General features: G+C 34.0%; 1 protein-coding gene across 1 annotated transcript; it reads left to right on the top strand.

The window, feature by feature from the left end:
• Positions 1-437: 437 nt before the first annotated feature.
• On the top strand, positions 438-6,309 carry LOC136217534 (cell wall / vacuolar inhibitor of fructosidase 1-like). Its single transcript, XM_066004117.1, has 2 exons — positions 438-761; positions 6,127-6,309. Exons 1-2 carry the CDS (start codon positions 438-440, stop codon positions 6,307-6,309), a joined length of 507 nt encoding a protein of 168 aa, XP_065860189.1.
• Positions 6,310-12,389: the final 6,080 nt, after the last annotated feature.

The following is a 12,389-nucleotide window of genomic DNA, read 5'->3' as shown; positions in this document are numbered from 1 at the left end:
TACTGCCGTTAATTTTCCAACAGAGTTAATTTTTCATTCAATATGGGTTGGATTTTATCTAATTTGATAGGTTAGGGGCCAAATATGGCCAAATAATAGGTCAGGGGCCAAAAAGTGCTTTAAGCCGAAGATGTATTGTAATCAATCAAATGTAAGTTGAGGGGCCTATAAGGAAACTTTAAAAGTTCAGAAGACCAATCAAGTTTTTTTTGAACTAGTTGAGGTAAATGATGTATTAAACTAAAATTTTATTTACTCATTTATCCAGAAACAAAAAAGGTAATATTGAATATTTAATATTTAATATTTGAATATGCATTTAATGTATATTGCATATTCATTAAAAAAGGTAACGAATTTAATGAAAATTATAATATAAATAACCCTCCCATCCTTGATTAACCAATTATCAATAACCAAAAAAAAAAAAATTCTCAATGGTTTCAAATCAAACTTGTGTAACTCTATTCTTGCTCCTAATCCTTAGCAGAAACTTAGCACAAACTGATGCTAATATAGTTGATCAGACATGCAAGCAAACACCACACTATGATCTATGTCTGAAATTTCTCAACTCCGATCCCAGAAGTTCGACGGCCGATGTAACAGGCCTGGCATTGATACTAATGGATTTGTTGAAGAACGAAACGACCAAATCTGTTCAGTTTGTGAAGCAGTTACGAGGAAAGAGGCCGGATTTAGAGAAACCGCTGAAGTCTTGTGATAGTGATTATGATGCAATATTGACCGCAGATGTACCTGTTAGATATTAGTCTTTAATATTGGTGTTGTGGAAATTCCACATGGAAAGAATAAGAAGGAAATCTGTATTTTATTTTGTCTAAGAGACATCTGTATTGTCTAGAGACATCTGTATGTCTGGAGACATCTGAATGTCTGGAGACATCTGTATTGTCTGGAGACATCTGTATTGTCTGGAGACATCTGTATTTTGACAACCAGTTTTTTGACTATAAATATCTTCAATCCTTCATACCTTTTCACTTACTGTTTTAATTATTCAAATACGTTCATAGGGAAATTAGTGAAATTGCTATCATTAATTTTATGTTAGGGAAATCCTAGAGGAAACTTAGTCAGAAACCCAATAGCAATTGATAGTGGGGGCTAATATTTCCTTAAGGACAGTGATTAATCACGTCCCTATTTTATGTTTGTGATCCCATATTTCTAACAATCTTAAGGAAATATTATGGAGAACGTGCTGAAGAATGTTGGTGATGCTGGTAAACTTGATCGGTTTGATGGGACGAATTTCACTCGTTGGAAGGAGACTATGAAATTTTTTCTGATCACTCTGAAAATTTTTTACATTCTGGACATTGATTTGCAATCTATTCCAGAACCGAGTGACAAAGATACTGATGGAATTGTGGCTGAACGTAAGAAGCGAGAAGAAGACGAGGCGCTATGTAGAGGATATATTCTGAACCATCTCTCTGATCGTCTTTATGATTTGTACATTCCTGTACAAAAGGCAAAGGATATATGGATATCACTGGAGACAAAGTATAATTCAGAAAAGCAAGGGGCAGATAAGTTTATCACTATGAAATTTTTTGAATTTACTATGAATGATTCTGCATCTGTACTTGACCAAGTCCATGAATTTCTTATATTGGCCTCTAAATTTAAGGATCTTACTATAGACATTCCAGAGAAATTACTTGTGGGGGCAATCATAGCCAAATTACCTCCAAGTTGGAATAACTATAGAAAGAAACTGTTGCACACTTCTGAGGATTTTAATTTGGAACAAATTCAGAAGCATTTACGAATTGAAGAGGAAACTCGAATTCGTGATAAGAAACATGATGTTGCTTCTAGTTCTAAAGTTAATTATGTCAGTAATAATCAGAAGGGGGGCAAAAAGAGGAAAGGAAATTATCAGAATAATCCCAACAACAACAAAAAGTTTAAGAAGAATTTGTCTGATGTTGTTTGTTATAATTGTGGTGAAAAAGGACACATCAAAAGATTCTGTAAGAACCCCAATAAGAAGGATAGCAAAAATCAGAATAAGAAGGAGAGTGAGGACAAAGCAAATGTTGTTGAACATGTTGACAATAATGAAATTATTGCCATGGTTTCTGAGTTGCAAATTGGTATGATCCAAGAATTGCATATGGCATCTCTTACCATAAGCAATGATTGGTGGTATGATTCTGGTGCAACTACTCATGTTTGCAACAACAAAGGACTCTTCAAGACTTATATTGATTCTTCTCCAGACCATGAAGTTTTGTTGGGTGATCATCACTCTTCCAAGGTTCAAGGAACCGGGACTGTTGAAATTCAGTTTACTTCTGGAAAGAAAGTTATTCTAACAAATGTTCTTCATGTTCCTCAAATTAGGAAGAATTTAGTTTCTGGTTTTATGTTATGTAAAAAGGGGTTAAAGGCTGTAATAGAATCTGATAAAATAATTTTGTCTAAGGCTGGAGCATTTGTTGGGAAAGGTTATGTCTGTGATGGAATGTTCAAATTGTCTATTAATAAAGTTGAGAATTCTGCTTATTTTCTTGTGCATGCAATTGAATGTACTTCTTTTCATTTGTGGCATAATCGTTTAGCACATACCAATTATAGAACCATGAAATTTATGTCTAAAAATTGAATGATATCTTATGGTAATGATCATGAAGATAAATGTGAGGTACGTGTTCAAGCAAAAATGAAAAGGAAACCATTTCCTAAAATTGAAAGAAGTACAGAAATGTTAGAACTTATTCATTCTGATATTTGTGAATTTAATGGAAATTTAACTAGAGGAGGTAATAGGTATTTCATAACTTTCATTGATGATAGTTCTTGTTTTACCTATGTTTATTTGTTAAAAACAAAAGACCAGGCATTTGAAATGTTTAAATGTTATAAAGCCATGGTAGAGACACAAAAGAATAAGAAAATTAAAATTCTACGCAGTGATAGAGGTGTGGAGTATTTTCCTACAGAATTTTCTTCTTTTTGTGAATCTAGTGGAATTATACATCAGGTTAGTGCTCCTTATAGACCTCAACAAAATGGAGTTGCTGAAAGAAAAAATGGTGTTTTAGGGGATATGCTAAATGCAATGCTTGTTAATGCAAATTTGCCACTTAATTTATGGGGAGAAGCTTTGCTAACCGCATGTCATATACACAACAGAGTACCTTCTAAGAAATTTAAGGTTTCACCTTATGAAATTTGGAAAGGAAGGAAACCTAATATAAGTTACTTTAAGGTGTGGGGTTGTGTTGCATATTACAAGGTCCCAGATCCTAAGAAAACTAAATTAGGACCAAGGGCTTTGAAAAGTGTTTTTGTGGGCTATGCTGAAAATTCAAAAGCATATAGGTTTTTGGATTTGGATTCTAATGTTATAGTGGAATCACGAGATGCTGAATTCTTTGAAAATAAATTTCGTGGCGATTCCACAGGAACAGAAACCTCAATAGCACCACAAATTTCTTCAAACTCAAATGGGAAAAGAGTTGTGCATGATTCTTCTAATGAACCAAGAAGAAGTGAAAGAACTCGAAAAGAGAAGAATTTAGGTCCAAATTTTATTAATTCTCAAGCTATTCTCTTTCTGGTGGAAGGAAATAGAAATGGGGTTACTAATAAAATACCAATTGTACTTACTGTAAAAGATGATCCCAAAACTTTTCAAGAAGCAATGGCTTCTAGAAATTCAGCTTTTTGGAAAGAGGCAATCAATGATGAAATGGATTCATTGATATCAAACAATACTTGGTATATTACGGACTTGCCTCCAGGGTCCAAAACTGTTGGATGCAAATGGGTATTCAGGATTAAGTATAATACAGATGGATCTATAAATTCTTTCAAAGCTAGATTGGTTGCACAAGGCTTTACTCAAAAAGAAGGGGTAGATTATTTTGACACTTATGCACCTGTAGCTAGAATTTCATCCATTAGAGTACTTATGGCTTTAGCTTCTATTTTTGGTCTATGTGTACATCAAATGGATGTGAAGACGGCTTTTCTAAATGGGGATTTAGAAGAAGAAGTGTACATGAAACAACCTGAGGGTTTTGTTCTCCCTGGATATGAAAATAAAGTTTGCAAATTGGTTAAATCCTTATATGGATTAAAACAAGCGCCTAAACAATGGCACGAAAAATTTGATTCTGTTATTTTATCAAATGGTTTTACTTATAACTCAGCAGATAGGTGCATTTACTCTAAGTTTACAAAAGATTATGGTGTCATCATATGTTTATATGTTGATGACATGTTAATCTTTGGAACCAATATGAAAGGAATTGATGAGACAAAGAACTATTTGAGTTCATGTTTTAAAATGAAAGATTTAAATGAAGTTGATACTATCTTAGGTATCAAGGCTATAAAACATAGTGGGGGTTTTGCGTTGAGTCAATCTCATTATATTGAAAAAGTGCTTAATAAATTTGAGCACTTAAAGTTTAAAGAGGCTAATTCCCCTTATGATTCATCTTGTAAACTTAGTAAAAATGAGGGAAGAGGTGTTGCTCAACTTGAGTATGCTAGTGCAATAGGAAGTATGATGTATGCATCATATAGTACTAGACCAGATATTGCATTTGCTGTCTGTAAACTTTCTAGATTTACGAGTAATCCAAGTCGTGAACATTGGAAAGCGATTGGTAGGGTTTTAGGTTACTTAAAAAGAACCAAAAACCTTGGATTATATTATAATAAATTTCCAGCAGTTCTTGAGGGTTATTCAGATGCTAGTTGGATAAATACTATCAGTGATAGTAAGTCCACAAGTGGTTGGATTTTTATGCTTGGTGGAGGAGTTGTTTCTTGGGCTTCAAAGAAACAAACTTGTATTACTCATTCCACAATGGAGGCTGAATTTTTGGCCTTAGCAGCAGCAGGAAAAGAAGCTGAATGGCTGAGGAATATGTTATTAGATATTAAGTTGTGGCCACAACCGATGTCAGCCATTTCTTTGAACTGCGATAGTGAAGCTACTTTGTCTAAAGCTTATAACAAGATATATAATGGAAAGTATAGACATATTAGCTTAAGACATTCATATGTACGACAATTAATATCAGACGGGATTATAACTGTTGTATATGTTAAGTCTTGTAATAATTTGGCAGATCCTTTCACAAAAGGACTTCCAAGGGACATAGTATATAAAATGTCCAAAGAGATTGGTTTAAGACCTATATGATTACATCAGCAACAACAGAAACCCAACCTATGTATAGTATTATCACTATGTAAAGGTTCAATGTGGTAAAAACAAGTTGTTGATAACTGATTGATATACTAACTATAATAATAAATTATATAGTATATGATTATTAGGGTCAGTCTTAGACTCTTAATGAAGCTTCATATGTTGTATTTGAACTTCACCTATATGGAGAGAAGGAGTGGTGCCGCTCCTAATGAAAGTGTGGTCTACTTTTATAATTGTCCATGAAGTCTAAGATGAGCGCATGGCCATAATAGTGCTACCATTTCTATGAACGTACGTTTATATAGAAGTTATGTGTGTGATACTTCCGGTATAACAAAAGGGATTATGGCTCAAAAGCGGCAAGCCGCCATTAATTTCGTTTTTCCTTGAAGTGTTACACTAAGTGGAGGTCCAAATCGTAAGATACCGACATTTATGCATAACTCTAATGAGATTTATTTAAACACCAATACATAAAGCCTAAGTGGGGGATTGTTAGATATTAGTCTTTAATATTGGTGTTGTGGAAATTCCACATGGAAAGAATAAGAAGGAAATCTGTATTTTATTTTGTCTAAGAGACATCTGTATTGTCTAGAGACATCTGTATGTCTGGAGACATCTGAATGTCTGGAGACATCTGTATTGTCTGGAGACATCTGTATTTTGACAACCAGTTTTTTGGCTATAAATATCTTCAATCCTTCATACCTTTTCACTTACTGTTTTAATTATTCAAATACGTTCATAGAGAAATTAGTGAAATTGCTATCATTAATTTTATGTTAGGGAAATCCTAGAGGAAACTTAGTCAGAAACCCAATAGCAATTGATAGTGGGGACTAATATTTCCTTAAGGACAGTGATTAATCACGTCCCTATTTTATGTTTGTGATCCCATATTTCTAACAGTACCGCAGGCCATTCAAGCTCTGGAATTAGGTAATCCTAGGTTTGCTGAAGATGGAATGAATGATGTTGATATTGAAGCTACTTCGTGTGAAAATGAGTTCGGAATTGAGATATCGCCTCTTTTTGATTCTAATAAACTTCTTACTGATATTTCTCATGTTGCTGCTGCTATTATTAGACAGTTGTTGTGAGTTACGGTTGTTTTTGTTACGGAAAATGGAATAAAAGTTTGTTTGTTTTGAAAATAACGATGAGATTACTCGGAGAATATATATAGTGTGGTATTTTAGTGTCGTAATTGTTTCTTATTTTCTTAAAACATACATTTCAGTGTAATTTCATCAAAGAAAAATAAATAATTTGATACATATTAAATAAATAAGGGTTAATTCTAAAAATAACTCATGTGGTTATACTGATTTGTAGATTAAAGATTGTGTTTTTTTTTTGTTATTAAAACGAGAACTGTGTTTATCGCTATTTGCAAAACATAAGGTTTTTTAAACAATTTTAATCCTTCAACTTTTTAGTTTTGGTTCATTAAATTGTTTGGTGAAAAGTTAATGTTTAGAAAAAAAAGTCCAAAAATGATGATTTTGGAAAAATAAAAAATTTATTTGATAGCAAATGTGATACTAAACAACTTTCATTATTGAAAATTTTCATTTTGATGTCATTAACGGCGGAATTGGCAATTTCAACCTAAAAGTTATTGATTTTGCAAATAACATCTTTTGAATACTCACGTTATTATTAAGATCCAATCACTCTCTGAATTTTCGATGCAGGATTCAATTGATTTCTGTCCTTATCGGCATCCTTGCTCATGCCTTCTATCCGATCGCCTCCCACTCCAAGTATGATAGTTCAAGAGTGTTTGGTACGAAAAAAAGTCAATTGGTTAAATTTGGAATAGACCTATTCATAGGCTGGATTGAGCTCAGGCTGACCGTGCTTGACACTGTTACATTATAAAACATGAAAAATAAAAGTCGAGCCCAGCTTACATTAAATTAAAATGAAATTAATTTCCAAGTCTAGTCAACATGTCCAACTATTATATATATATATATATATATATATATATATATATATATATATATATATATTAAAAAGTAAAATAAATATTAATATTTTGATAAAAAAATATTAATATTAATTAGTACTCTAATCATATCTCCAGTAGTAATTTTATACATTTTACATCACTTTCAAGGGATGATAATCTATTTTTCAACAGTTTTTCATCAGAAATTGTACTCATTATATATATCTAGTAATTTTGTGTTTATAAGAAATTTAATAACAATACTAAGCACAAATTAAAAATAACAACAGATTAAATTATGTGTAGTTTGATTTTTTATATAATGCTTTTATGTGTAATTTTTTCACTGATTTGAAAAAAAAATATATATAAGACATATAAAGTCGGGCCGGGCCTACTCAGGGTTTGAGACAAATTCCAAATCCAATCTATTTTATACATGGGCTTGTTCAAGCTCAGGCCAAATCTCAAATAAGCTTGTCCAAGCCCAATCCACAAAAGACATGCTTGGACGAGTTGGGCGGGCGGGTGATTCATGAGAATGTCTAGTTTCGAATGAGGTCAAGCTAGAGGTTACTGATATTTTCTGTATTTTTTGTTGTTCGTTGAAAGGTTGGCAGAAGATGTAGTCTAAGCCCAGTAACATTTGCAAAATCGATTGTAATGTTGTAGTTGCGACTTCTAGTTTCATTAGGATTAGGGCAGTTATTATAGACAGTGCATCTGTATGGATCTGTATGTACAGTAAAATTCAAATCTCAGATAAACCAAAAGACACAGATGAAAGTAGTTACACAGATTGGATAAGATACAATGCAACTAAAAAAACAGAGGGAAACAGAGCATTTGCATTCAGTGCAGATAATCAAAGGACATGGGAATAAATACAATGAAACTCCTATAAATGTGTTTTTTTTAAATAAATGTGTTTATTTAGTTATATCACAAAAATTCAAATATAAAAATATATTTTTAATATTTATAAATGTGCTCCAATATTTTTAATATTTACACGTTTCCGTGTCCTGTGTTTTATAGAAATGACGTTTCCCGTTTCCCGTGTCCGTATCGGATACTGTATTCAGGCAACATAGATTTCCATTAAATATGCTTATCAAGTTATTGGCTAGGACATCAGACCCTAACCCTAGATGGCATCCTCTGAATAAAATCAGAATTCTCTTTAAATTAGTTTATATGGTATCAGTTTGCTTCAGTTTCCAAATCATTTTTTGATACTAACTCTCGAACGGGTTTAATCAAATCCTTTCCATTAGAACTTGGCGGAAAGGTTGAGAATAGTTCACCGGTCTAACCAGGTGTGAGCGAAAAGAGTGGTTTTCAATCCTGGATAAAAATACTGATAGAATTTTAAGTATTTGTCCTACAAAATAATTATTTTCATCTTTTCATCTATTTCATTTTAATTTAAGCTTTGATTTTTATAATAAAAAATGTTGTCAAATATATCTTCTATATCTATTTGATTTAAATTAATATGCAGTTAAATCAATTGTTTTGACTTTGTAGTTTCAGCGGAATCTTTCACGTTCAGGTTGTTTTCATGATAGTTCACTTTTAGTTTATTCAAATTAATCAATTTTTGTACTTTTCTACTTGAATCCAATATTTAGTGTTTGACGACTTTTGTAATTTAGGACATGTCCGCTTTCTTTGACTCTCTTATTTTCTTCTCTTCTTCTTTTTTCTTTTTTTTCTCCTCTGCCCCACATTCTCTGTATTTTTTCATTTTTTATTAATAATATCAGGGTTGTTGGGAGTTTACCGGGGGTGCCAACCTAGTTGGGATGTCCGGTTCTCCCTTCGCGTCCCATCTCTTCATTAAAAAAAAAATACTTGAATCCAATATTTATATTAATCAATTTTCACATGCAGCTTAATAAGCAAGTGGATTTGCTCATTCACCGTTAGATATACTAGTCAATATTTTTTATTCAATTAATTCACTTTATTCATAATATGTAAGTACAATAAGAAAACAACAATAAGGAATCAAACTTTACAAAATCTACAAAGAGAATAAAATAACTACATAGAGCAAAAAAGGCTATAAAGGCATAAAAAAACACAAAACAACAATGAAACATATATTTCTCGTAAATCGGAATCTGCAGAAAAGTAGATGCAATCCAAATTTCACCATTTAGGCCACTCCGAACACTTGGATCTGAGTCATTTCTTTTGTTGCAACCACGTAGATTTATTGATCCACGGATAAGATAAACCGTTTCCGCTTTTGCTAAATCGAAAAATAGTATAAACGACAGAATAGTAGAAAACAGATACAATTCAAACGGATAAAGAGATTCGACGAAATATATGAACACAGACTAAAAAAAACAAAAAAACAAAATACAAAATCCTAACCCGATGGGAGGAGGAAAAAGGAAGACAGACTTCCTTCGTCCTCCTCAAAGTAGATCAACAAAATAGAAAACTTTGATAGAGAATGGGAAAAGAAAGGAAGAAGAACAGAGATCACAGTTTGTTATTTTTTTTTTAATCCTTTTGATGTATCTAATCCTTTTGATTTAGCTTTAATTTAATTAGTCGAATGCCGTTGTGGTGAGTTCATAATTGATGTATTTTATTCAAAAATTGAGACTATGATATTCAATTGTCTCGTATTTTTTTTTTCATTTTTATATGTTTATTTTATGTATTAACTTTTCTTTACTTTTTATTCATTTATTTATACTTTTTAATATCTTTTTGTTTATTCATTTTAGTCCCTAGTTTACAACTTTTTATTTTATTTATTTCGTTCCATAATTTCAAATATATTGTTTTTCATTTTAGTCAAGCTTTATTTTTTTTTACTTAATTTGGTCTCTAATTTGAAATTTTCTCTTTCTTTCAATTGGTACATGAATAAACGTTTCAGTTTATTCAGTATAGTCTGTTTTTACATCATAATTAATTACATAATTATTTAATTTATTTCTAACATTTTATCCGAGTTGATAGAAATATGGAAAATATTGTTTGGTGCGGATTGAAGACTCGGAAATGTCCGGATGTAGTCACAGTTAAAACCGTCGGTAAAGTGCATGAATTTCGTCGCTAAAAGCTTTGTTTTTTGTAGTGCTTGAACTTGCGTAAAATGTAATCAATTGATAACTCAATTGTAAAATAGAAAGTTACTGTAGAAGATGTATTCCAGTCAATCAAATGTGAACTTGCCTGCGCTCCCCGCGGCTGTTCGTGAGGATGTGCAGTTGGTGACTAGAGGGAAGGATCCGTCAGATTTATGTATTTGGGAGCCGGCGGTGAATGGGCAGTTTACGCCAAAACTCTTCTATAGCTGGCTGAGCCCGGAAGTGGAGGTGCCTCACTGGTGTAGCTTTATCTGGAAACCTTTTATTCCCCCATCGCACTCGTTGGTCTACTGGAAGGAATTACGCAGGGCTCTACCAACTCAGGATCATCTGCGTCGTTGTGGAATGATCATAGTGTCTAGATGCTACCTTTGCAAAGCAGCGGTGGAGACGGTGGACCACTTGTTCACCTCTTGTCCTTTCTCGAGGGAGATTTGGAGAGCAATTAGCTCGTTGTTTGGTAGAAGGGTGCACTCGAAATTGACTTTACCTGAGCTGGTCACGGAGGCATCTCGTCAGCGATTCAGCTCCCAAATTGCAGCGCTGTGGTCGGCGGCAATCATCAATGGAGTTTGGCTCATCTGGTATACCAGAAACAAGGCCCTTTTTGGCGATGAGAATCCGAGTATTTTCCGTGTTCTGAGACGGCTTTGGCAGTTGATTAGGGAGGCCGATCAGATTGGTGCCGGCTGCGTGTGGAACTCAGCTTCTGAACTCAGCACTCTCCACGAGCTTGGGATTGAAAGACGTAATCATCGTGCTCCACGGATTATACCAGTCACCTGGCAGCGTCCCCCTGAAGATTGGATCAAAATAAATACCGATGCCTCCATGTTTGGAAGCCCAAGGCCCGCGGGATGTGCAGGTATTTTTCGTAGGAGTGATGGTTCTTGTTTAGGTGCATTTGCCTATCCAGTTCCGTCTGCTTTTGCCTTTGAAGCGGAGCTGTCTGCTGCGGTTTCTGCAATTGCCATTGCGATGGACAGGGGCTGGTCTCGTATTTGGCTGGAGAGCGACTCCTCTTATGTAGTGCACCTGCTGAGAACACGTTCAACAAATGTTCCTTGGGCGGTCAGGCAGCAGTGGCAGAGCTGCTTAGCTATGATGGAGAATTTCACTTTGGCTATCTCACACATCTATCGCGAAGGAAATCAGGTGGCAGATCTTTTAGCAAACTATGGTAGGAATGCTAGTAGCTTCACTTAGTGGGACGATGTCCCTAGTTTTTGTAATTCTAGTTTTTTTCTGTAACCTCAGCGGTCGGTGCTCCTATCGATTCGCCTAACTTTGTTGTTATCTTTTCTTTTCCTTTTAATAATATGTTGTGCTTGGGTGTCGGTGTCTGTGCAGGGGTGCCAACCTGGTAGGGATGTCTGCAGGGCACTGGCTCCCAAGGCCACCCTTCTAATTAAAAAAATATTGAATATTTGAATAAGCATTAAATGTATATTGCATATTCATTAAAAAGGTAGCGAATTTAATAAAAAAATTAGTATAAATAACCCTCCCATCCCTGATTAACCATTAATCAAAACCCCCCAAAAACAAATAATTATTTTTTCAATGGCTCCTAATCAAACTTCTGTAACCCTATTCTTGCTCCTAATCCTAACTCAATCCATATTAATCACCCACAGCATAAAATCACCACAAACTGATGCTAATATAGTTGATCAGACATGTAAACAAACACCATACTATGATCTATGTCTCAAATTTCTCAACTCCGATCCCAGAAGTTCGACGGCGGATGTAACAGATCTAGCACTGATACTGGTCGATTTGTTGAAGAACGAAACGACCAAATCTGTTTAGTTTGTGAAGCAGTTACGAGGAAAGAGGCCGGATTTAGAGAAACCATTGAAGTCTTGTGATAGTGATTATGATGCAATATTGACCGACGATGTACCGAAGGCCATTCAAGCTTTGCAATTAGATAATCCTAAGTTTGCTGAAAATAGAATGAACGATGCTGCTATTGAAGCTACTTCGTGTGAAAATGAGTTCGGAGTTGGGAAATCGCCTCTTTCTAATTCTAATAAACTTCTTATTGATATTTCTCGTGTTGCTTCTGTTATTATTAGAAAGTTGTTGTGAGTTACGG

Source organism: Euphorbia lathyris, chromosome 2, assembly GCF_963576675.1.
Source record: "Euphorbia lathyris chromosome 2, ddEupLath1.1, whole genome shotgun sequence".
Taxonomy (NCBI): Eukaryota; Viridiplantae; Streptophyta; class Magnoliopsida; order Malpighiales; family Euphorbiaceae; genus Euphorbia; species Euphorbia lathyris.
Note: the sequence above shows the minus strand (reverse complement) of the source record. Positions and strands in the feature narration are given on the sequence as shown.

Coding starts and splice junctions, on each gene's coding strand:
- LOC136217534 (XM_066004117.1), top strand. CDS start 438: ATGGTTTCAAATCAAACTTGTGTAACTCTATTCTTGCTCCTAATCCTT. Junction 762..6,126: donor TATTGACCGCAGATGTACCT/GTTAGATATTAG, acceptor ACAGTACCGCAG/GCCATTCAAGCTCTGGAATT.